This window comes from Gopherus flavomarginatus, chromosome 2, assembly GCF_025201925.1.
Source record: "Gopherus flavomarginatus isolate rGopFla2 chromosome 2, rGopFla2.mat.asm, whole genome shotgun sequence".
Lineage (NCBI taxonomy): Eukaryota > Metazoa > Chordata > Testudines > Testudinidae > Gopherus > Gopherus flavomarginatus.
Window position 1 is genome coordinate 252491342 of NC_066618.1, and position 27393 is coordinate 252518734.

A 27393-nucleotide genomic window follows, 5' to 3' on the forward strand; every position below is an offset into this window, starting at 1 on the left:
GGCCACATTTCGGCTTGGTAGAGTAGAATCTGAATAAAATCTCCCAAATCTACTTATTACAGACTGATCAGACCTGTGATCAGTACCTGTCCATGGAAGGTACACGATATATCTGAGATTAACATTTGATTGTCTTTTAAGAGATTTAAAAGTAAAACTTCTGAAGTGTCTTTTGACGATGCATGTTGTATTCACTAGAAAAAGAAAGCTAGATAACATACCAGGGGTTGGCAACCTTTCAGAAGTGGTGTGTCGAATCTTCATTTACTCACTCTAATTTAAGGTTCTGCATGCCGGTAATACATTTTACTGTTTTTAGAAGGTCTCTTTCTAGAAGTCTGTAATATATAACTAAACTATTGTTGTATGTAAAGTAAATAAGGTTTTTTAAATATTTAAGAAGCTTAATTTAAAACTAAATTAAAATGCAAAGCCCCCTGGACCAGTGGCCAGGACCCAGGCAGTCTGAGTGCCTCTGAAAATCTGATTGTGTGCCACCTTTGGCACGCATGCCATAGATTGCTTACCCCTGTAACATACCATATCTGTTTTTTAGTAATGTGATTTCTACCAGTGGGGGTGGGGGTGAATCACAATGAAAATAGATGGCATTATATTGTACGTTGTATTTTCAGTGTCAGTCCTATAATGCAAATTTTTAATCTCATCAGATTAAACCCACTGATGACCATTCATACATGATTAAAACAATTAGAGTATAAAAAACCTACTCATCTAAACATTTTAGACCACCACAAAACACTACATAGCGGAGGGATGCAATCATGTCTCTGCTCTCCTAGTCAGGCAGGTTCCCCAAACGTTTGAGGGTAGCATCCCTCCCCAGGAGCAGGGACACAGCTGAGGGGGGGGGAGAGGGGAGAAGAGGGACACAGACAGGCAATGGAGAAGCAGCTGGGGCTGGGTTGGGGCTGTGTTCAGGGCTGTGGCCAGGGGCTGAAGCTCAGGGAATGGCCAGGAGTGGACTGCAGCTGAGCTGCAGTGGGGGCTGGCAGCCAGGCCCATGGCCAGGTGCAGCTCTACTCCCGACCTAACCCCTAGCCTCGGCCTGGGGCTGGGAATGGAGCCACGGCTAGTGGCTGAGGCTGGAGGGTGTTAGAATTGGAGCTGCACTGAGGCTGAGGACCGGGCCAGGCACAAGACTGGGAGCCGGGGACACAGCTGGGGATGGGAATGGAGCAGAGCTGGGGGCAGAGAGAGGTGGGTGGCACTCCCTCCCTGTCCCTCATGGGAGCTGGCCTGGGCCTCACCATGTCCCTCTGGCTGTTACTCCATGCACCCCTAGGGTGGCATGCCCCACAGTCTGCACTAAGGCATTCAACAACTTAGCATGTAAGTGTAATGTTCTAAATGGAGTGTACACTGTTGTGTTCCTATAGAACTGTATTTCCTATGTTTTAGGGTACTGTCCAGTGATTCAATGGATGGAAGTAAAGTAGACAAAACGTCTCACGATATAGGTATTTACATTAAAAAAATCAAAAATCCCAAGAAGGTGTGGCGTGAATCTCCTGAGTTCAAGGAGAAGATGAATATTCTAATAAGGATACTGAGAAAAATGTAAGTTTTATGATTAGTCTTTTTGCCTTTGTTTCAACTAGTTTAGGAACAGGACATCTTCAAAACATGGCTTTAATTATGAGAAAATATCAAATCTCTTGTTAGGATAATAAATTTGGAATAAATCTGACTTGCATTAAACTTCAGTGATCAGTGACACTGCTGTAAATAGATACTTCTCCTGTGTTTACACATTATCTGTTTAGATTGTAAGTTCTTTGGGGCCATGACCATAGTCGTACCTGTCATTAAAACAGCTAGCACACTCTCGCTATATAAATAATAATGAGGAGCTGAATATTGTTTTAGGTTTTAAGGGACTGGGGCGTAGGCAGTCTGGCCTAGTAGGCACAGCTGGGCTGGTGTCCACAAGTAAAGGATGGTCACAAGGCAGTAGTCAGTAAGCAGGGGATCAGAGTAATCTCTAGAGCCAGGATCAACAGATAAGGGTCAGGCTGGGGTCAGAGACCGCACATGAGAGGCAGTTACCAGGCTGGAATCAGGAAGCAAGGTCAGAGTCAGGCTGGGGTCAGAAGCTGGAGATCAATAAGCAAGATGAGGTCTGAAGTCACAGCAAGCCAGAGGTCAGCATGGTTACCAAGATAATTTCCTGGGGCACTCTCCATGGTTAAATAGTGAGCATGGGCCAATCAGAAGGCCAGAGGGTGCTGTTGCTCTGGATCCATTGAGTGGTAGTCCTGTGGCACCTAATCTCAACAGTGCTCCTTGGATGGAGTGCTGCATGGCCTCCTGGTGGCAATGTAGGAATGTCAGCTGTCCTGGGTTCTGCAGACCTGTGTTGTAGTCCCATGGATCCTTACCTGGGGTAGGGATGCATATTTTCTTGTAAATATGTAGTGGTTTCACTAAATGTATTGCATAGCTAGGGAAACTGAAAAATGTTAAGCTCTGATCCTGCAAAGAGTTTTTTTAATTAACATTATACATTTTGGACCTGATTATAAGGCCATTGAAATTCTTCCTGTTGAATACAGTGGGCTTTGGATCATCTCCTGTGAACAGTTCTATTGACTTAAATGAGACAACTCCTAGAGATCAAAGTTAAGCACATGAGTTAGTCTTTGTCAATTGGGGCATTAGTGATAAACTCTTCCTTTTTTCTCGACTTAATCCTGTGTTCCAATTACCAGAGGTATTAATGACATAATGGGCTAAGCAATTACCTGTCAGCTATGTAATTGGAATTACACCAAAGATGCATTTGACCCTGTAATTTCACTTGATGATATGTTAGCCAAACACCTAGTATCAGTATCGGTAGATTGTTTTATTTAAAGTTTCTGTTAATTCTAACATTTGAAACAGTTTTTCTTTTCATAAGATTTCTGCTTTAAATAACCCAATTATTCTTATTTTCGTGCTTGCTAGTCATATTGTGCTGTTAATTTCAAAATGTTAATTAAGCTGCCCTTGGAAATGTCAGAATCTGCTGCTGCCACCACCTCGGTCTGCCAATCTGTGTTTGTGCTAGTGGGGATGAGTGGGGAATGTGACATTGCTCCGTCAGTGCCTGTGCACATGTGTCTGTGCTAGGGTGACTAGACAGCAAGTGTGAAAAATTGGGATGAGGGTGGGGGGTAATAGGAGCCTATATAAGAAAAAGCCTCAAATATCATGACTGTCCCTATAAAATTGGGACATCTGGTCACCCTAGTCTGTGCTGTCAATCAGTCAGATGTTAGCACTAGAGTTACAACTTTTATGTTTCGGGGTTTGCCAAATGGTTGTTGCAGATTAGGCATAAGGTAAACACCAATGTATATTTTGATTATTTTTAAAAAAAAACCTCACCCCAATTGTCACAGCCTAACTGGTTCAAAATTATCACACCCTTGTCAGAGTCAACACCGTCTCAAGTGTGACTCATCCATCCCAGTATATCTGCCAGAAGTAAAAACTGGCTTCATTTTGTTAAATCATTTAAAATTCACACAGATGTGTTGTACATGTCAATATACGTATGTTTCAAATGAATTATTACAGAAGAACATAAGAATGGTCATCCTGTGTCAGACCCATGGTCCATCTAGCCCAGTATCCTGTCTTCCAAATCCTGCCAGATGCTTCAGAGGGAATGAACAGATCAGGTCAATTATTGAGTAATTCACCCCGTTGTCCAGTCCCAGCATCTGGCCATCAGACTGAGTGATACCCAGAGCATGCGATTGCATTCCTGACCATCTTGGGTAATAGCCACTGATGGATCTATCGTCCATGAACGTATCTAATTCTTTTTTGACTTCTGTTATACTTTTGGCCTTCACAACATCTCCTGGCAATGAGTTGCACAGGTTAACTGTGCATTGTGAGAAGTACTTCCTTCTGTTTGTTTTAAACCTGCTCCCTATTAATTTAATTGGGTGACCCCTGGTTCTTGTGTTATGTGAAGGGTTAAATAACAGTCCCTGTAGCGGGGTGGTCACCCGCTCCTGCCCTGAAGGGCTTGAAATCAGCCCTGGCAGAGGGCTGAGATAGCGAGAGGGCTGCTGCTACGAAAGCAGCAAGCCTTTGCGAATTGAGGAAACAGCCACAACTGGGAGCCACGCCCCAAACAGACCACATCCAACCCCCATAAAAAAGCTTTGAGTCAGGAGCACAGACAATTTCTCTTTGCCTTCAGAAAGAGGGGCCTGACTGTTCGGAAGCTCTGGGTGCCTAGAGTGAGGCAGGGCTGGGGAAAGGCCAGAAGGGCTGCGGAGCTCCAGGATGGCAACTCCTCAGGCTGCAGGGCCTTGTCCAAGGCCCCATAGAAGCACTGGGTTGCAAGAGAGCCAGCAGGTCCAGACCCAACCTTGCCTATGATGAGTGGCTGACACTGCAGTCTGCCCAGGGCACGGGGGCAAGTTGGTGACTGGCAGTAGCCTATGACTGAGGTGAGTTTGAGATAGGGGATGTGGGTTCCCCTGGGTGGGGAGACCCTGAAACTGCAGGGGTATTGCCAGGGGTCAGCACCTCAAACACAAGTGGCCCTGGGTCCTGGGAGGGACACGGGGGCCAGCAGCAGCCGGACACTAGCCTGCGAAGGGTGCTTCAGAGGCTGCTGGAATTCTTGGGACAACCAGCAGGAGGGGCCGCAGAGGTGAGTCATGCATCGCTACAGTCCCCTATTCATGTTCTCCATTCATGATTTTATAGACCTCTATCATACCTCCTATAGTCCTCTTTTCTTAGATGAACAGTCCTAGTCTCTTTAATCTCTCCTCATATAGAAGCTGTTCCATACTCCTTATCATTTTGTTCTTCTCTGTACCTTTTCCAATTCCAGTATATCTTTTTTTGAGATGGGCAACCAGATTTGCACACAGTAGTTAAGATGTGGGCATTCCATGGATTTATATAGAGGCAATCTGATATTTTCTGTCATATTATCTATCCCTTTCCTAATGGTTCCTAACACTCTGTTAGCTTTTTTTGACTGCTGCACATTGAGCAGATGTTTTCAGGGAACTATCCAAAATGACTCCAAGATCTCTTTCTTGAGAGGTGACAGCTAATTTAGACCTCATCATTTTGTTTAGTTAGGATTGTTTTCCCGTGTGCATGACTTTGCATTTATCAGCACTGGATTTCATCTGTCATTTTGTTATGCAATCAGCCTGTTTTGTGAGGTCCCTTTGTAACTCTTCAGTCAGCTTTGGACTGAACATTCTTGAGTAATTTTGTATCATCTGCTGTCATAAACAGATAGTTAAGGGTTAATGTCTCTTTCACCTGTAAAGGGTTAAGAAGCTCAGTAAACCTGACTGACACCTGACCAGAGGACCAATGAGGGGACAAGATACTTTCAAATCTTGGTGGAGGGAAGTGTTTGTTTGTGCTCTTTTGTTTTTGTGGTTGTTCACTCTCAGGACTGAGAGGGACGGGACATCAATCCAGGCTCTCCAAATCTTTCTGAATCAGTCTCTCATGTTTCAAACTTGTAAGTAATTAGCTAGGCAAGGCGTGTTAGTCTTATGTTTGTTTTCTCAACTTGTAAATGTTTCTTTTTGCTGGAAGGATTTTACCTCTGTTTGCTGTAACTTTGAACCTAAGGCTAAGCCGGGGGGGGGCCCTCTGGTCTATAGAAATCTGATTACCCTGTAAAGCATTTTCCATCCTGATTTTACAGAGATAATTTTTACCTTTTCTTTCTTTAATTAAAAGCTTTCTTTTTAAGAACTTGATTGATTTTTCCTTGTTTTAAGATCCAAGGGGATTGGATCTGGACTCACCAGGGACTGGTGGGGGGAAAGGAGGGGGTTGGTTAATTTCTCCTTGTTTTAAGATCCAAGGGGTTTGGATCTGGGTTCACCAGGGAATTGGTGAAGTCCCTCAAGGCAACCCAGGGAGGGGAAAATTTTGAGGGGACAGAAGGTGCCCCAGACACTGAAATTCTGGGTGGTGGCAGTGTTACCAGATCTAAGTTAGTAATTAGGCTTAGAAGTGTCCATGCAGGTCCCCACATTTGTACCCTAAAGTTCAAAGTGGGGGAAAAAAACCTTGACATCTGCTAACTTTGTCACTTCACTGTTTACCCCTTTTTCCAGATCATTTATGAATATGCTGAACAACACTATTTCCAGTGCAGATTATAGGGGGAACACTGCTATTTACCTTTCTTCACTGTGAAAATTGACCATTTATTCTTACCCTTTGTTTCCTATTTTTAACCAGTTACTAATTCATGAGGACCTTCCCTCTTACGTTATGACTGCTTACTTTGCATCAGAGCCTTTGTGAGAGACCTTGTCAAAGGCTTTCTGAAAGTCCAAGTACATTATATCCATTGGATCACCCTTGTCCAAATGTTTCTTGATGCCCTCAAAGAATTCTAATAGATTAGCGAGGCATGATTTCCCTTTACAAAAGCAATGTTAACTCTTCCCCACCAAACTGTGTTCATCTATGTGTATAATACTGTTCTTCAGTACCAGGCAAATTGGTTGAAACTATAGTGAAGTGTAGGCTTTCCAGCCTGTTATTGCCAGGATCGCCTCTGGAGCCTTTTAAAAATTTGGCATAACATTAGCTATCCTCAAGTCATTTGGTACAGAGGCTGATTTAAGTGATAGGTTACATTCCATAGTTAGTTCTGCAATTTCAAATTTGAGTTCCTTCAGAACTCTTGGGTGAATGCCATCTGGCCCTGGGGACTTATTACTGTTAAATTTATCAGTTTGTTCCAAAACCTCCTGTACTAACATCTCAACGTGGGACAGTTCCTCAGATTTGTCACCTAAAGAGAATGACTCAGGTGTGGGAATCTCCCTCATGTCCTCTGGAGTGAAGACCAATGCAAAGAATTCATTTAGCTCCTTTGCAATGGCTTTGTCTTCCTTGAGTGCTGTTTTAACATCTCAATTTGTCTAGTGCCCCCCCTTTTTGGGGGGAGGGGGAGGCTTCCTCTTTCTGATGTACTTACATTTTTTTTACAATTTTGTCTATTGCTAGTTGCTCTTCAAGTTGTTTTTTTGGCCTGCATAATTATACTTTTGCACTTCACTTGCCAGAGTTTATGTTCCTTTCTATTTTCCTCAGTATGACTTAACTTCCAGTTTTTAAAGGAAGCCTCTAACAGTCTCTTTTACTTAGTTATTTAGCCATGGTGGCATTTTTGGTCCTCTTTTTCCTTTTTGTATCCTATTGCTACAGTGTCCCCTTGATTATCATCATTCCACCAAGTTTCTGTGATGCTTGTTATATTAATATCTCATTTAATACCAGGCACTCAAGTTCACTCATCTTAGTATTGAGACTTCTTGTATTTGTATACAAGCACTTATCAAATTGTCATTTTTTAGTTGTCTGCCTTCATGTGATGTAAATGAATGGGACTCTTTTTTTTTCATTTGACTGTTTCTCTTCAGCTCCTACCTGTACTTTATCAAATTCTGTCCTCTCCTTTTTACTAGGGTGTAGAGAATCCCTGTTAATGGTTCCTCCCCTAAGTGATGTCTCTGCTGAAACCATATTCTCCTCCACAGCTGTCCGTTTCCCCCCAGCCCTTAGTCTAAAATCTCCTCAATGAGCTTTTTAATTTTACACACCAGCAATCTGGTTCTGTTTTGGTTTAGGTGGAGCCCATCCTTCTGTATAGGCTTTTCCTTTTCCCAAAATGTTCACCAGTCCCTAATAAACCTAAAACCCTCCTCTCTATACCATTGTCTCATCCATGCCTTGAGACCCTGCAGCTCTGTCTAACTGCCCTGCATATAGAACTGGGAACATTTCAGAGAATGCTACCAGAGAGATCCTGGACTTTTAATCTCTTATCTAGCAGGCTAAATTTGGCCTCTAGGACCTCTCTCCTACCTTTCCCTATGACATTGTTACATGTACCACAACCACTGGTTCCTCTCCAACACTGCATGTAAGTCTGTCTAGATGTCTTGAGATCTGCAGCCTTCGCACCCAGCAGGCAATTGACTATGCGTTTTTTCTGGTTACCACAAATTCAGCAACGTACATTTCTAATGATTGAATCCCTTATTACTATTACTTGTCTCTTCCTAATAAGAAGGGTCCTCTCTCATGCAGAGAGATCCTCGGTGTGAGATGATATCCAGACATCTGGAAGGAGGGTCCCAACTATGGGATTGTTTCCCTCCATCCCAGTTTGCTGTTTTCCTTCACGGAGACTTTCATCTCCCTCAACAGCACAGAGGCTGTCAGACTGAAGGTGAAATTGTTCTATTGTGTCCCAGAAAGTCTAATCTATGTACCTGACTCCCTCGGCACCTCCATTTCAGCCTTTTACTTTTGTAGCTTTTTTTGTGTGTGCAGAGGATGTTTGGCTAAAGTTTAGAGAATGTTTATTAGGTGTATCTGGCTCTCACTCCCTTTCTAAAGCTCCTCGGGTGATGTGAAAGCTGGCTTTTAACCCCCTCTTCTCCCTGGGTAGCCCTTCTCCCTGGCTAAGGGTTCCTAAAGGGATTAGGGATTAAAGCTCATTCAGAAGCTCTCAGCCTTGCCGAGCAGACTGCTAGGTTTAGCTCACAGCTCCACAAACAGATCACACTATTGATTACAGTCACATGACAAGCAGCAAAAAACAGACAAGAAATAAAGCAGGTAGTGAGACCAGGTTTACACTACAAACGTTTCTTGGCAAAGCTATGCTGGTCACGACTGTGTGTGCGGAGGGGAAAAACAGATTCCCCAGCTGACATAGCTATGTTGACAAAACCCACAGTGTAGATGCAGCTATGTGTCAGAAGAATACTCTTGCTGCTGGCTTTCAAGTCAGTGGCAAAACTCATTGACTTCAGTGCAAGCTGATAGTGTGAAATGTAAAGTATGAGTTAAGTTACTTTAATTTCCAGTTACAAACATCGAGCTTCTGTACATTTAGATTTATCCAGATCTCAAATGATGCTTTAATTCCAGCAATAGAAAGCAAGGGACAGTGTAAAAGAGGAACAAGAAGAGTGCCTGCGGAGGGAGGCATTCATGTTTGTAAGAGGCACATGGAGAAATCTTGGCTCCACTGAAGTCAATGGCAAAACTCTCATTGACTTCAGTGGGTCCAAGACTTTACCCATCATGTTTACTGGATGCTGAGGGGAATGCATTGGGCAGCTATGCTTACTTCAAGGTGTTGTCAAAGCAGTGGTGACCATGCTTACATCCTGCCTCTCTCAGACACATCCACCTTGGGATGATGTGCATTAGAGGCAGTATTTGCTTGATGTTTTCCTTGCTCCCTCAGAGTGCAAGAGGCTGAATTATGGTTGCATCCTGTGCAACTTTGTTGTAGAGTAAATAAGGAACTTCCTACAGCCTGCAGCCCTTTTGGTGCTCCTACACATAGGTAGTCATCATTTTTAGCCTTATATTGTTAATGGATGATTAAAATTAGGGTAATCCATTGGCTTCATATTGCAATATCTGAGTATCAATGGAAGGAATTTTTCCTGCATTATATCTGTGCTTCCAGATGATAGGATATAGAAATAGATCTTGTGATAAAGTAGAACATCTCAAGATGGAGACTGTAAAAAAATAAAATTAAATTAAAAAAGTAGCCATGAAAGAAATGCCTTTGTATTGCAAAAAAAGGCTTTGGTTTCCTCTTAATTGTTTGAATTATTTCTGAATAAATTGGTGTTACAGACTTTTCCCCTTTCTTTTTTAACGAACTCATAAACTAGCTGTGAAAATATCCAGCTTCAGCTTTCAGCACACCATGTGGCTACAAATTCTCTTGCCTTTTCCATCTGCCAGAGAGTTTGAGGCCCTCTGAAAGATGCCTGCAATATATTTTTTCTTTTACTTCCACCAACTAAAGATCCCCCCCACCCCCCCGAGAGGGTATGATGGATCTGAAGATCATTATCTTTCTATTGGACAATGATGCAAAGCTCTGACAGGGGAAGAGACTAAGGAATTACTCCCAAGTACATAAAGATTTTGCAGTTCAGATTCAGGGCCAAGTCCTTCCCAGGCCAGTGCAGCAATGAGTGAGGCATGTAGGGTGACCAATGACCCAATTTTATTGGGACAGGCCAGATATTTGGGGCTTTTTCTTACATAGGTGCCTATTACCCTCACCCCCGCCCCCACCCTCTCTCCTAATTTTTCACACTTGCTATCTGGTCACCCTAGAGGCACTGGCAGGTGCACCCTTTCGTATCAGGAATCCTGCCAGCCAAGTTAGGATTATATAGGGTGTTCTTTGGAGCAGTGTGTGGCTAGAGTGCGCTGATGACATCAGTATAAGCATTAGCCCGCTGGCTGTCTCCCCTAGCCAGCAGTTTTTAGTTGTGATGTGTGAGTGGATAAATTTGACTACCTTCAGTTTCTCCTAACAGTCTTGAATGTATGCAGAGGTGCGTATGTGGGAAAATGTGGAGAAAAGGCATCTGATGCAGGATTTAGTTCTTAAGCTGCCATATAACATACATTTTACAGAGTTTTTGAGGCTAGACCAGAGATCCTCTTCAACCTCAAAGGAAAGTTAGAGGTAGGTAAACAGTTGCCTGTTACAGAAAAGTGAAGACAGATTTTTCTCCCCTTCCCCTGCAACACCACAGCACAGATAACTCATCCAGGCAAAGTGTATAATTGTTAAGAGGCGGAGCTGCAGGATATCTCCAGTTGGTATCAAGGAGGAGTTGCCAATAATTGTTATTTCATCATGAATATTAACCAGGCGCCTTATTCAGGTGCCTAACTGTGATGTCTAAAATTGGACAACTAAATCCAAAGTATGAGAATGTTGAATCTTTGTCAATGCAACACATTCATTGTTTTGTTTGCAGGAACTCAACACAAGCTATTAAAGGTTCTGCTCATGACTGCAAAATTGGTGGTGTAGTGGGTAAGCTAACCTAAACTAAACCCCAGTTCTCCAAATAAGAAGGGGATAAACTCAGTTTACCCTCGACTACACTACTGTTTAAAGTGTTGTAAACTAATAACTCAATAAACTGGAGGCAAAACAGATTACACACCATCTGTAGTGCTAAATTTCTGGATTATTCACCGACGTTGTTTTTTAAATGATAGCTGTTAAATTGTAGTTAATATTTACATGGAACCATCTTTTAAAAAGATGTCTTATTCCATGAGTCTGACACTTTCAATATGCATCCTGTACAATTGTGCTGGTCAATTTCATAAGTTAATATAGTTATCTCAGTATATGCACAGTGAACTATGCTTCTTGTTCTTCCTTCTGTTTCACTTCAGACTAGAATAAGCAGGTTCCTGTAGCAAATATTTACCATAATCTTTTTATGGTTTAAAAAGGAAAATTCAGTGCTTTTTGTTGCCATCTTTCAGAAACTAATTCTATATTTTACACTGGGCTCTTGAGCCCTTCATCAGCAAGATACTTATGCAAATGCCTAACACTTAGCATGTGAGTAGTCCCATGGAAGTTCATGGCAATGGGATTTTCAAAAGTGGCCTAACTTGGTTCCTAAACTCCCACTGATTTCACTGGGAAACAAGTTATGTCAATGCTGAGCATTTTTGAAAATCTCTGCCTTAATATGATTTTAGGTGCCTAACTTGAGACATCAGCATTTACTTAAAAAAAATGCCCCTAAGGGTATGTCTACACTATGAAATTAGGTTGAATTTATAGAAGTCAGTTTTTTAGAAATCTTTTTTATACAGTCGATTGTGTGTTTCCCCACACAAAATGCTGTAAGTGCATTAAGTCAGTGGACTGCATCCGCAGTACTGAGGCTAGCATCGACTTCCGGAGCGTTGCACTGTGGGTATCTGTGAGTAGCTATCCCACAGTTCCTGCAGTCTCCGCTGCCCATTGGGATTCTGGGTTGAGATCCCAATGCCTGATGGGGCAAAAACAGTGCCGCAGGTGGTTCTGGGTACATATTGTCAGGCCCTGCCCTCCCTCCCTCTGTCCCTCCGTGAAAGCAACAGCAGACAATTGTTTCGCGCCTTTTTTTCTGGGTTACCTGAGCAGATGCCATACCATGGCAAGCATGGAGCCCGCTCAGCTCTCCATCACCATATGTCCCCTGAGTGCTGGCAGACATGGGACTGCATTGCTACACAGCAGCAGCTCATTGCCTTTTGGCAGCAGATAATGCATTACGTTTGGTAGCCATCGTCATATTCCTGGGTGCTTTTAGTCGACCTTGGTGAGAACGGTCAGGGGTGCCTGGGCAGACATGGGAGTGACTCAGCCAGGTCATTCCCATCTTCTGCGAAGCACCAGGAGATGACGATGGCTAGCACTCATACTGCACCATCTTCTGGCGAGCTTCCAGGAGATGATGATGGCTAGCAATCATAATGCAGCATCTTCTGTCAGGCACCCAGGAGATGATGATGGCTTGCAGTAGTACTGCACAACCTGCTGCCAGCCTAAGGTTTAAAAAATAGATGGATCAAAACAAAAAATTGACCCGATTTGTTTTGTGAAATCAATGGCCTGCTAAACCCAGGGTTTTGAGTTCAATCCTTGAAGGGGCCATTCTGAGTGACAGTTGTTTGTGTTTCTCCTTGATGCAAAGCCACCCTTTTTGTTGATTTCAATTCCCTGTAAGCCATGTCGTCAGTTGCCCTTCCCTCCGTCAGAGCAACAGCAGATAGTTGTTTCACGCAAAACCAGGCCAGGAGGCGACAGCAGCGCAGTGACAAGAGGGACATGGTCATAGACTCCTCACGAAGTACAGGCCGCGCAATGTGCCCCGGCCATGTGCACATCGTGATGATGAGCTCTGCACGAGCTCTGCAAACACCCTGGCCAACTAGGAAATGAAATTCAAAAGTTCGTGAACCTTTTCCTATCTACCTGGCCAGTGTATCTAAGTTGAGAGCGCTGTCCAGAGTGGTCACAATGGAGCACTCTGGGATAGCTCCTGGAGGCCAATACCATCAAATTGCGTCCACGCTATCCCAGATTTGACCAGGCAAGGCCAATTTCAGTGCTAATCCCCTCATCAGAGGTGGAGTAAAGAAATCGATTTAAAGAGCCCTTTCTTTGATCTGCCATATGGTGGTAGTTTTTTCCTTTTGGCTTCTGACTTCTTTTGATAAATGCACATAAGCATATCTTGTGTTTAAACTAAACACAACAAAAACTCCTGCAGTGGAACTGGCAGATAGTGGCTTTGTTTAGTTCCATTTTCCTTATCTGTCTCTATAATAGTCCTCTTGCCTTGGCTAATTATTTAAAATTAGGACTATTTCTAACGCCCACAATTCCAAACTGTCTTGGTACACTCAAGTACACAAGTTAGGGAAATACAATGTTAAAACACCTTTCCTTGGTCTCTCTAAAAAAAAAGGCCCTAATCTTGTCATGTTTCCAAGTGTTCTTATTTATTAAATCCACTAATTACACAACAGATAATTAGGACCATATAATAGCAGCATAGACCGTATATCTTAGTTCAAATTCACTTCAGAATAGCAACATAAATTGTACATCTCACTGCAAATTAGCTAATACCAGTAAAGAACTCAAACAGTGAAAAGCAGAATGTTTAAACATATGCTTCATTTACATTTTCTGGAAGGCAAAAAGTAACCATCTCCAATTTTGCTATCTGTTTGACACTTAAGCAAGGTATAGAGAAATGAGAATTGTTTTAGATTTTTTTAATATTGTAGGCCAAATTTTCAAAAGTAACTTCTAATTCTAGGTGAATTTCCAGTGAAAAATATTGTGGTTTTGATTGAGGGAGGACTGCTCCCATCCCAAGCTGCACTAAACCCACCTCTGGCATTACTCAAATCTTACCCTAATTGTCTAAAGTTGGACACTCAGAATTAGTCCAAGGCTGAAGATTTTTTCCCCAAATTACTTGAAATATATTTTTGTGAATGCTTTTTAGGGAGGAAACAGTAACATTAAAGTTGGTCACTTTTTTGCAAAAGAAAAATGGAAAACTCCCATAATGTGAAGGGCAAAATTATAGACCAGACCCAATGTCCATGTGCATCCAAATATCCCAGTGAAACTAGTGGGAATTTGAGTGGGCAAGGAATTCAGGAAACTGCCTGAAAGGAATATGGTTGACATACTACATATATACCCTGCACGTGATCCTGTGTGTGTAGCTCTTCTATGATAAAAAGGGGTTTCCCCATTTCTAAATGACAGATTTAGGACCAGGTGCTGTTTCCACTGAAGACAGTTGCCAAACTCCCATTGACTTTAATGGGGCTATGATCAGGTTCTTAATCTCTGTGTATGATTTATTTAGAACATAACCAATATGTTCATTACTAATGGGCCAAGTTTTTATATACAGGATTTCTGGCCTGAACAATAGTGTATTAGTTTCATTTTAAAACCTAGTACATTTTCAGTGCTTGGGTATTTTTAAGAGATTAGTTAATCAAATAGGTCTGTCTGGCATTATTTTACTGTCACCACTAGCCATACTTGTTCCAACACATCGTAAACCGACTTAAAATGTAAAATCCTATAAAAATAAACAATGTTTCTTGGCAAATATTGTGTTGAAACCAGAATTAATGTTTTCTGGATTATCGTAAATGCATTTGCATCAAAGATAAGAGAACCCCAACAATCAGCTTATTGTTGTTGTAAGATGACATCAATGTATGCTAGCCTCTAGGAGCCATGTTTTTTATTTACTCTCATAGTTCATCTAAATTGTGCTATCTTTCTTTATCTGATTTTAGCAAGTCTTTTTGGATTTAAGTGCTCTACATCTACAAGATTAGCTAATGAATTAATTTTGTGGAGGCAATGGGAAGATTGTCTGTATCAACATTTTTGAAAGTGTTTCTTCAGTAAATTATTGTAAAGTGCAGCCCTGGTCTATCCTGTATCTATCCTTCCAACTGTCATCTGCTAGTGACCGAAACTCATAACCTTTGCTTCTGAGACATACTAATACCATTGTTTAAGTCCTTCAGCAGCAAGTTATTTGAAAGCTTCTAATACTTGTCACTGGAGGATGCTGAAGTGAACATTTTATTAGCACTAAGGATTTCAGTTTGCTTAGAAAAATGACTCATTCTCAAACTTGTCACCTAGAATAATATAAAGCATGTTTGTAAATAAAACTTTTAAGCAATACAGGGCCAATAATTGTATTAATTAAAAGCCTGTTTAATGCCCCTCCCGGCGTGTCCATGTTCCATAGCCCTAGTCAGGTTTACCTCACTAGTAACTCCTGCATGTAATTTTTTCACCAAACCCATACATTTAGACCACTCTTTGGTTAAATTGCCAGGTCATTCTACTTCTTTCACACACTCAAAGCAGAAATCCTTTCTAGGAACACTTTTTTTTCCAGCCTCTGGTTTTCTCCTATTCCCCTGTAATCTTCCCCTTATCTCTCAGTTACTATGCATTTTCTGCCTCAATCTTAACTCATGGACACTCCTGAAGGGCGTGGGTACATACATGAGTACACTTCTCTCATGGCTCTCTACCCACCCAATCCGTGCCCCCCTGTCTACCGTGCTATTGTTAGCAGTGTAGTGTCCCACTGCTGGAGTCTTTCCCCGGAAAAGACTCTGGCAGCAGGGAAAGGCTTTGGCAGGGAATAGCTAGTGGGGTAAGACCCTGGCTGCTCCTCACTGCTGGAGCTCTTCCCTGCTACAGGGAAAGACCCTGGCAGCACCAAAAAGCCTGCAGAGCCTTTCTTCACTGCTGGAGTCTTTCCCTGTGTCTGGGAAAGGCTCTGGCAGTGGGAAAAAGTTCCAGTAACAGGGAGATGCTGAAGTCTTTCCCCTATGCCTCAGCCTTTCGTTGACATGTGTAGCTACACACCACATGTGGACATGGTATGCTCTTTACTGTGGCGTGCAGCTACATCTATACTACATGTGCCAAAAGTGATGTGTAGAGTAGACGTAGCCTTATGGGAATTGAAAGTTAGCCATCCAAATACTTTTGTAATCCACTTCAGTTTCTTCTATTTGAGTACCCTCACTGACCCCTACTAAGTTGATATTTCTTAATCAAAGCTGTTCTTCCAAGGATCAGTTCAGTTTGTCATGATTTTTCAGCCCTTTCAGTAATATTGTAACTAGCATTTGAAATGGGGGTTTAAATTCCACAATTGTGGGAGTGATGTGTATGGAAGTATCTACAATAGCCTCAGTTTTATTCCTAAGTGTCCTATTGTCACAATCCAAATATTCAAAATTTATATTTAATCCATGAAGCCACTGAGTCCTGGATCATACTAAGCTGCTGATATCTCCACAGTATTTGAAAGAGCAATGTTGGTAAATCAACAACCCATGTAACAGATGAGGTGACTAGAATACACAGAGTCCTGAATATTAGCTAGTAACATGGCTGAGATCATGGCTTCAAGACTATGAATGAAATATGAAATTGCAGAACTATTATCTGTAGTATGTAACCTATCACTAAAATCAGCTTCTGTACCAGATGACTGGAAGGTAGCTAATGTAACCCTGATTTTAAAAAAAAAGACTCCAGAGGAACTCTTGGTATTTACAGGCCAGTAACCCTAACTTAAGTCCTGGGCAAACTGGTAGAAACTATAATAAAGAACAGAATTATGAGACACATAGATCAAACAAGATGTGATGGGGAAGAGTCAATATGGCTTTTATAAAGGGAAGTCATGCCTCACCAATCTATTAGCATTCTTTGAGGGAGTCAACAAGCATGCGGATAAGGGTGATCAAGTTGATAAAGTATACTTGGATTTTTCAGAAATCCTTTGACAAGATACCTCACCATACGGTCTTAAGGAAACTAATTACCCATGGGATAAAAAGGAAGATCATCTCCTGGATCAATAACTGGTTGAAAGGTAGGAAACAAAGGGTAGGAATAAATGGCCAGTTTTCACAAAGAAGAGAGGTAAACAATGGGTTCCCCAAGAATCTGTACTGGGATCAATGCTGTTCAACAGACTCATAAGTGATCTGGAAAAAGGGGTGAACAGTGACAAAGTTTGCAGACAATATAAAATTATTCAAGATAGCTAAGTCCAAAGCAGACTGCTAGAAGTTATATAGGGAATCTCACTAAACTGGGTGACTGGGCAACAAAATGGCAGATGAAATTCATGTTGATAAGTGGAAAGTAAAGCACATGGGAAAAATAATCTCAAATATATGTATACAGTGATGGGATATAAATTAGCTGTTATCACTCAAGAAAGAGCTCTTAGTCACCAAGGTTAGTTCTCTGAAAACATCCACTCAATACACAGGAGCTGTCAAAAAATCAATAGTATGTTAGGAACTGTTAGGAAAGGGATTGAAAATATCACAATGCCACTATATAAATCCATAGTGCATCCACACCTTGAATGTGTGTCCAGTTCTGGTCAACTTCTCTCTAAAAGGATATTGTGGAACTGCAAAAGGTTCAGGAAAGAGCAACAAAGATGATCAATGGTATGGAACAGCTTCCCTACGAGGAGAGATTAAAAAGATTAGGGCTCTTCATCTTAGAAAAGAGATGACTAAAGGGGGAATGATAGAAGTTTATAAAATCATGAATGGTGAGGAAAAAGCTAATAGAGAAATGTTATTTACGTTTTTACACCATACAAAAACTAAGGGGGGAGTCACCTGATTGAATTAATAGGCAGCAAGTTTAATTCAAACAAGAGGAAGTACTGTTTCAAACAGCTTACAATTAACTTGTGGAACTCATTACCATGGAATGTTGTGATGGCCAAAAGTATAATTGGGACAAAAAATTAATTGGATAAGTTCATGGAGGATAGGTCCATCAATGACTATTAGCAAAGATGGTCAGGGATGCAACCCAATGCTTGGGGCACTCCTAATCCTTTGACTACCAGAGGCGGAGAGTGGAAAATTGCCCTGTTCTGTACACTTCCCCTGAAGCACTGGTATGGGCTACTGTTGAAGATAAGATATGGGCAAAATGGACCATGGTGTGTTCCGGTATGGCAGCTCTTATGTTCTTATGACCTTGACTTATTTCATGACATCCCAAAGACTTTTTGGTCCCATAATAATAGTAGGCTTAGATAGTGTTGAGAGAGCAGACTTCAGAAGGAGCCAAAATCCATTCATTGCATGGCACTATTCTGTAAATTAAAAATAAATGACATCCTAGCCTTCCCATATGGCCCTCTCTACTGATTCTGGATTTATTGTGTAATACAACAGGTATGACTGAGATACTCAAATGGAAAGAGATGTTTGAGACCAGGAGAAGAAATAAAAGCTTAATCAGTTTCAGATCCTTCTTCCCCTCATAACACTGACATTTTGCAGTCCATTATTCCGTAATGATAACTAAATCCTTTTGAATTGTTTTTAAATTTAATTGGCCAAGTTATTAAGCTGTGAAAATTTCCTACAAGCAATGGGACAAATGAAAGTAGTAACTCTGGCTCAAGCAGTTGAAGCCAGCTGGAGAGGAAGATTAGTGCCATTAGAATAATGGCTCCCTTGCTCTACAAAAACTGTAGCTGATCCCCTCTATGTCCCTTCTAAATACATCTGTCTGTCTAGCAAACTCAAAAACAAACTGCATGATACTATATATAAACAGGGGCAGCTCCAGGCACCAGCACACCAAGCGCGTGCCTGGGGCGGCAAGCCACGAGGGGCGCTCTGCCGGTTGCCGCAAGGGTGGCAGGCAGGTTGCCTTCGGCAGCATGCCTGTGGAGGGTCCGCTGGTCCCACAGCTTTGGCGGACCTCCCGCAGACGTGCTGCCGAATCCGCGGGACCGGGAACCTCCCTCAGGCAAGCCGCCGAAGGCAGCCTGCCTGCCGTTCTTGGGGCAACAAAATACCTAGAGCCGCCCCGTGTATAAACTGCTTTTCTCTCTCTGCATAACAGAACACATGCTATTTTGGAAGGGGATCCTCTACGGAGGGTTAGACCATAGTATAAGTAGCGTTATTATTTTTTATCTCATTGAGTTTTTTATTTTCATTTTTGTTTCATCTTTGAGGCTTCTGACAATTCTGGCAAATACTTTATAACTTCACATACTAATAATGCCAAGACATAACATGAATTGCATGCCAAACTAATCATAAAAATATTTTACAATATTTTTGTTTCTCTGATAGGCTGTTCATTTTTTGTATAAGGGTTGATGGTTCTAACTAGTCAGATCGTTCTAGACAGGGTGACTTGGAGAACTATAAATAAACTTGAGGGGAGCAATAACGTTTGATCCTTTTAGCACAGCAGCCGGCAAACAAACATACTCTGTTTACTAACATTTATTTCATTTTCTTTTTAAAGGCTGATTTGGGCCCTACCATTTTAGGTTGCCTTCCTGCATTTCCTGTATTACATTCCCTACCCTTCACATAGCACAGTGATAATTAACAGGAAAATAGGCTTCTACTGCATATGTTACAAGATGGTGTTAAAGAAAGTATTTGTGCCATATAGATAATCTAGTAGGGAAGAAAACACCAGCTCGTGAGTGTTATACTTTACTTCCTCCTTAACTGAACAAATTGCATGTATTTGAGCAAATTTATCAACAGTTTTCAGAGCTTATATACAAATCAGATATTGTATGGGCCAGATTCTCAGCTGGTGTGAATCTGAATACCTCTATTGACTTCCGTGGAACTCAGCCAATTTATACCAGCTAAGAATTAGGCCCTTTGTCTCTCTTCACAGTTCTCTACAAAATAAATATAGGTTTCTGAAGCCTAATTTTTGTATAACTATGCTAGTGTCAGGTTATAACATTTTACTATGCAAGTTTGGATCTGCAATATCTCCTCTCTCTGAAGTCTTTGAAGTATGTAGAATGAATTTGTTATTCATTGTAACAAAGGATCCATCCCTACTGCCATGGAAGTCATTGGGAGTTTTCTGCTACTTTGTAATCATGCACTAATTCACATCCCTTTTTTTAATATAACCTGTTATGTTTTTAAAATTTAGGATTAATGGTTAACATAGATGGGCTTGAATTGAAATGCCATATCTGAACATCCACCAAACCTTTGGGGTCCTAATAATTCAGATCCGAACTTTGATCTTATAAGCAGGGCCACGTGCATTCCATAGCTGGGGAATTAGGCATGGAATTCACCCTTGCTAGAAAAATATGTTCCAGAAATTAAACTTTTCTTTAAATTTCTAGCCTTCCTGGTTGTGAAGATAAACTTGGAAAAATATGAATCAACTGTCAACCAAAGCAAAGTTTGCAAATAGCCTGAAACAATAAGTCAAAGAGGTATGAATTGCCTCTATTTGCCTCATGAGTCTGTTGACTCTTAAACCAACAGATAACACAAATTTCAACCTGGTTTACTATTTCACCTCTGAACCCTTTAGCAGAAATGTCAAATTAATGTGCTTATGCCACATTGCAAACGGCCTTCCTTACCTTCCCAGGTGCCAAAAACGCCAACTGTCCCCTGTCTCACTGCCAACCTCCCCCAGCTTCTCCCGATGCCATTTATGAAGCAGTTAGACATTATTAGTACAAAACTTGAGGCCTCTCAAAGTTGAAAATGTGGGGACAACCTAAAGATAAACTGAATAAATAGTGTGTGTATGTGTGTGTGTATGACACTGACTGTATTATTGATGCTCAAGTTTAATTCCGGAAAAAGCCTATTTTCCTTAATTCATTTGAAGGTGCTACAGAATTCTTATCAGAATGCCAAAGAATCCAGAGACCTTGCTGCAGAATTTACGACATTTTGCCCCATAGTAAACAGACCAAACTGGAACCCTTGAACTTTGGGAATGTTACAAATCGGAATGTATATCTAGATCTAACATTGCTACTTGCTCCTGACTAAAGAAAAATTTGAACACATTTGCAAGGGCATAAAGAGGCAGACACGTATCTCAGTGCCTTATTTTTTATTGTAATAAGACTGTAAGCTTTGGGAGTTTCTATCAAACGAGCATGCTCATTTGATTTTTTCCAAGCAGTGGGAGCTGTAGTTTCCAGTCTCTGACTAAAAGAAATTTGGTTTTTATTTCTGACCAAGCAAAAATGTTTCTATCTTCCCAAGTATATTATCTAATTGCATGAAAAATAGCAAACATAGCAGTATTAGGTAGTTCTTGCTGTTTGAAATCGGCGTTTCATTTTACATTCTATACTCTGAAATTCTGTGATATTCAAATACCACTTTGAAATACATGAACTTTGGACATATGATGGCACTGTTGTGCCTAACCTAACTTGTATTTAGAGATCACATGGTCCTTGCCATCTGTAATTTTATTGTTCAGTGCTTGGAAAAGAACGCAACATAATACCAGAAACTAGTGTTAGCAAAATACACTTTACTTGCACACACCTGACAATGTTTTCCTTTTGTTGTTTATTGCTAGTATTTTCGAGCTTTTGCTGCCTTTTTTTCGGGTTTTTAGTTTCAAAATATCAACAGCTCAGTTGTTTCAGGCATTGCTTTTTCATTCTGCTGATCAAACACTGCATGTTACAGACATTTGCCAACAGGGTCTATTTGTTGAAAGTGTGGGATAAACTTTTATAAGGTATTTAGATTTACCTGAAACTTGTTTTAGTTGTTTACTACCAGCATAGCTTGTTCATAGAAAAGCAGGTGAGCTGATTCCAAAGCCAATATTGCCAGAAAACACTGAGCCTGGGGGTGTATGTGCACAGCTCCAGGAACCCGTTACAGTCCTTGGGTCCTTTAAAATTAGAAGCCACAGGGACGTGAATAGGTTTGTTTAAGTCTGTGACCTACAGGAAGCTAACAGTAGGGTGAGCTGACAGGAGAGATCCAGGGTCATGGCATCCCTGCTGTGAAGCGCTCCATATAAGCCAGTAGGAGCTACTAAAAGGAAAGAGAGTAGCTCTTTGTACATTTCTGGCCAGTGAATTTCTCCACTTATTTACAAGGTACAGTGACAATATGGATACAGACACTGAGGGCTCAGTCTTTGGTTCCTCCTGTAGGGCAGAGTGGAGCAGAGACCACTGCACCGGATCCCCAACTGGCATAATGTCTGCAGCCCTCTATTTCCCCTCCAGACTCCCAGGAGTGCCTTTCATTCTTTGTTTAGGTTTTTATAGAGGTATCCTAGGATCTTAGCACATCCTAAGGGTATGAACAATCATAGTATCATTTTTCTCTTCCCTTTGTCCTGTGTAAGTGCTGGTGTGTGAGCTATTGTTGGAAGGCTTCATCAACGGTGTGATTACCAAAGGGCGAAAACTGTTTCTGAAAAGATTGGGTGCAATCTTCTGACAAGGCAAAAGTGAATTTTTTATTTTTTTTACTGCCATGGTTTATGTGGTGTCCCAGTGCAAGGTGGTGAGATTCTCAAGGCTGCAGACCAGTTTAACAATATCAGGACAAGTTCCCCTCCATATTAACCCTGTCCATAGCAGCTACTTGCCTTGAGATTGTCACTCATGTCTGGGTTCAGTTTGAGACAACTGCTTTTCATCCCAGTGCTGACCCCAACCAGGCAATAACACAGCTTAGAGATGATGCTATTAAGGTTTGAGGTCAAAGAGATGGGAATCACAATAAAGCCTGCAAACTTGCTGTCACTTCCTCCTCTGTTGTCTCACCAGAAGTCCCAAAGGGGAGAGGAAGGATCCAGGAGGGCCTTGCTGGTGGAAGAACATCTACCCATAATAACCATTTGGATTCAGTCAGAAACTCCCTCCACTCACAGTTTCTTCCTCTTTCCCATCCTTCACTTCAGGAACTAATCCCAAATGTCTCATATCCTGCCCTCCCTAGTGCTCAGGACTCTTCTAATCCCCTAACCATCCTCCCCTAGTTCTCTTATCTCCATGAATGCCCACAAATCTCTTCTACCTTCCTCTCCAGTCAGCACCAGAAATTGCACCCCACAATCTCGCTCTCCTTTCTGATCGGGAACTTCTTTCTCTGTATCCCCTCAACCCCAATATTTTCTTCTCCTTCCCCTTCTTCAGCCTCCCCCAACTTCCAAATATGTCTCACTCCTTCAAATCTCTCTTTCTCTCTGACCTAAGAGTCCCTCACCTGAGTCCTGTCAATCTCTCCCTCCTCCCCTTTCACCCCAGTAGTTTGCCTGTGGTATATGCAGTAGTGCACCAGTGATTGCATGCATAATTGCTGCCACTGCAGGTGTGCATTTAGCTAGTTAGTTGACTACATAGCCAGTTTCGCCTGCAATCACCTGAACTGCACACCCAAGCACAGTAATAACATGTTCCTTTTTGTTTGTGGAACTCAAGCCTCAGTTTCTTTTACAAAATGTGGCCCTTTATCTTTTCAGTAGTTTGGAATGTCCATCTCATCATTTATTAAAGGAGCAATGCAACCTCTCAACTAGTGCAGAGGTTCACAGAGATTTTTAGTTGTTGGTATATTTCTGACTCAGTTATGAGTAGTTATTTTCTACTCTTAAGAGTCAACTGCTTTCTCTCACTGCACACCTGCTCCTTAGTTAAGCAGGTGCCTTCCTCGTGATTCTTTTTGTCATTTCTATTTTGCCCATTCTCACTCTGTGTTTGTTCAATTTCTTATGTGTACATCCTGTTCATGGACATTCCTTTATTTTCAGGCTTACATATTCATATATAACGTATGTAATGGACATGATGTACTGCATTTACTTCTCAGATATATGGGTTTTTTTAATGTTTCATCTGATTTTTCATCTCTAGTAGCTCTCTTGAGGGTGAGAGTTGAGCTTTGCTCTCTCCTTAGGTGGTATCTTTTCAATTTTTTCCTATTGATCTGAGCTATCTTTTCCAATTTGTTTCTGAACTTGATGACATTTCACTATGTGCAAAGAAAACATTTTCATCTTCATTTTCATAGCCTATATAGAGGAGCAATTTTAATTACCCAGTTGATTCAGTCCTTCCATCCTTGTACTTCACTTCAATTGACAATTCATCAAGTTATTCGTGCAATCACCTGAGCTTTGAGAGATACCCTCCATATCTGAGTAAGGACCTGATCCTGCAATCCTTACTTCAGTTAAAAAGCAAGTTGATGGTGTTGGAATAACAAAATTAGCTCAAATGACCTACAAGTGGGCTCCTTGCCCTTACCTACCTAGCTGTATCAGGTAAGAGCCCCACTGTACCATGTGTTGTTCTTTCTGCTGTAGGAAGTGCTTCCTTCCATTTGTTTTCTTTTGTTAAAGAATATTGCTACTGGGCCTGGTATTCCTGCAATACAGATAATTAATAATAACCATTATTTATGATGATGATCTAGGGATAACACTTTCAAAAATCACTAGTGATTTTTGGACGTCCAACTTGAGACATCTTAAAGGGCCCTGATTTTTTGAAAGGTCTGAGTACCTGCTCTCTGAAGATCAGGTCCCTTTAAAGTTTTTCAAATGGAGCACTCAAATATTGAGGCATTCATAATCCGTACTCACATCTGACAATCTTGGCCAATGTTTGTAGAATAGTTTCTATAGAAATATATAGATTTAATCCCCATCGCATTCTTCAGGCCTTTTCCGTAAAAGGAGCTCTCAGGTTTCCAGTCTGACTGGCAACCAGGCAAGAGTTTTCCCTAGCTTATTCTTAACCTTCTCCATTTGCACTGTTAACATCCTTACTCAATGAGATAGATAATCATTGTAGAAGTGAAGGCTGGATTTTAGATCTTATATTGGGGATCTATTCTGGCATTCCTTCAGTGGGAGTTTTGGGGCATATAAGAAATACAAAGTGTAGTTCTTTTTTTGTTTTTGGCTCACCTTTGCTCACTATGTCCAAATGATCCGACAATAAGATTTTTGAGTGGAATCATTCATCACAATCTTAGATCTTACATATTTTAAACTAGTTTTGCAAGTAAATTTTTATACTTCTAGCTTCAAACCAGTTTCTGGTGATTGTGCTCTATATTTCTAGGACTATTACGTCTGGCTATTAAGACTTCCTCCTAGAGAATATATAATAAATGTTCTAGGACAATTAGTGGTGGAGATTGCTCAATAATCTAGTTTCCAGTTATACTGGTTACTTTTTATACATTATATTTACAAATATTTCCTTAAATGTCATTTTCAACTTTTAAATTATGTGAATTAAGCAAAGATCTCATGCAGGTTGCAAATTTAAATTTCAGATATGGGTATTAGCAAGATCTTTTTTCATCATAAAACCCCAAAAGGATAAAACAAACAATGCCAGTCAGTTTTCTACATGTTGTAACTTTTGTTCCAGTAAAAGAATAAACAAGCTGTATGTTTTCAGTAAAGGCTAACCGGAGACTAAACAGTGTTAGAAAAATGGTTTAGATATTGGACAAAAGAAGTCATTGTCCATAGAGTAGTTCAGGCTTGAATAAGCAACAAGACTGATTGTAGCTAATGACAGCTGAGTAACATCTTGGTATTGTATATGACACTTGCACACAATTGTCTTTGAAGCATAATAATGTCACTGTACTAAATTAAATTCACGACACAGAGCAGATCTAGTCTGTGATTTGACAAGTTCATTGTGGTTTGGGGTTACAGTCTTTAGAGGATGACAACAAAGAAAGTATTATGAAATAAAACCTAAGTAGAATGAGCGACACTCTTAACTGTATATTAAGTAGAGCTACAGTATGGTGTTAAATCTCACTGCTTCACATGCAGTGTATGTGTAGTGGATTGGTGGTCATTCCTCCCCCTCAGGCTAGGAGGGAGGCCACTCCATCTCACTATGTCACAGCAGTCAAAGTCTGTGACCAGGGGAATTAGCACATCACCAATATATAGCTCTGGCCCTTTGGGCAGGGCCTAGCAACAATCAGTCTTTAGTTTAGCATCCTGACTAGGGCAGACAGCACATAGAGTCTGGTGCTCTGGCCCTCTGGGCAGGGCAGATCAAAGAGCAGTCTTGAGTCCAGCCTTCTGGCTAGGGAAGGCAGCAATCAACACAGTCAGGGCCCTGATCCTCTGGGCAGAACAGAGCAATAGGCAGTCTTCAGCCAAGCCCTCTGGCTGGGGCAGACAGCAGACAAATGAAGACTGGCCTATAGTGGGTAAGCTGCCATCCCGGGGTGGCATTGGAAGCAAGGGTAGGGGAACCCGGGCCGACCCTACTCCACCAGGTCCCAATCAGTGGAGGGGAATCCCGTCACTGGGGCAGCGAGGATCCAGCCGAAACAGGCTGACCCATGCTATGACAGCAAAACCGGACTAAAGTCTAGTTTCCCTGAGCTACTTCTTACCACAGTCCGGGGATAGGGCTCCGTAGTTCAAGGGTTCTCCCTCTCCTTGGGGTACTCTTCAGAGGGCAGTCCCAGCAGCTGCTCGGGGTCCTCCTCCAGGGGCAGGGATTGGTTCAGCTCCATCCCCACTCCAGGGCCAGCAAAGTAGAGGCATCTGACTCCCTTGCTAGCTCTCTCCCATCTGAGCTGGAGGCTCTGCCTCTTATGCTTCCTGTCCATCTCTCAATTTCCAGTGCGAAGGGTGGTCACAGCCTGGCTCCGCCCACCAGGTGTGGCTAGTGGGCCCTCCCTTGGAAGCTTGGAGGCAGGCCACTTTGCCTGAGTATGATATGGTACAATACTTTATTTCTGAGTGTCAGGGAAACCATGGATGTTGCCCCTTTAAGCTAACTGTGTTCAGACTCTTAAGGCACATTAATTTATCAGCCAGGAAATGAAGGTTTCCCCTCCTGTGTAGATCTCTCTGCTTTTAGTTTGTTTACATTGTTTGTTAAATATATGACTGGACATTATTTACATTAGTCTTCAGCTTTCAGACCTTTGTGTGATGTAGAACTCCCCTGTTCCAGAAATTCGCACAAATTGATTTGTTTAGTTACATAAAATCAATCAAAATATTATTCGCCCATCTTTTCAAAAAATAAACCACAGGACAAAATTTGCCTCTCAAATCTGCTTAAATAATCTCCAGAGGTTAGTGTTTTCTGAATTATGTAACTTTTCTAGAGAGAGAACAGTAATCCAGCCAAGGACAGATATGAATATATAGGTTTCAGTAGAAATCAAATTTTGGTTAAGGGAAATGAAATGTATACAAAAAAGTGTAGGTCCTTCAGCCTCTGTACTTTTCATATTTTTTAAAGGATATCACCAGAAAAATAAATCCACTGGCTTGCTTTTTAAATGTTGGAAATGCTAAAGGCTGAAATACACTTTTTTTTATTAAAAGAAAATTTAGAAATAGTGCCTTAGTAATGGCACCAGAAACTTAATTTTCTATCCACAAAATGGATAGCTCTTGTGCAGCATGCCTCCATATACATACTGGACAAGAGAGCAACGCCATCAGCAGCTAATACAAGCATCCGCCACAGCAGGACCAGAGAGCTTTGATCAAGCAGTGGCCCCCCATCCCTGTCAGGCTTACAAAAGATGAGACCTGACAATGAGCCCAAACCTTTGAGCGAGTGGCCATGGACAGCCTCTAAAACAATGTGCTGTTTTGCT

At 41.4% G+C, this 27393-nt stretch overlaps 1 protein-coding gene across 1 annotated transcript in view; it reads left to right on the forward strand.

Moving 5' to 3' along the window:
- CNBD1 (cyclic nucleotide binding domain containing 1) overlaps nt 1–27393 on the forward strand; it is a 301514-nt gene that overhangs the window by 38651 nt on the left and 235470 nt on the right. Inside the window, exon 4 of the mRNA XM_050941062.1 lies at nt 1423–1581. Coding sequence (XP_050797019.1) covers nt 1423–1581 — 159 coding nt within the window. The remainder of the gene's footprint in view (nt 1–1422; nt 1582–27393) is intronic.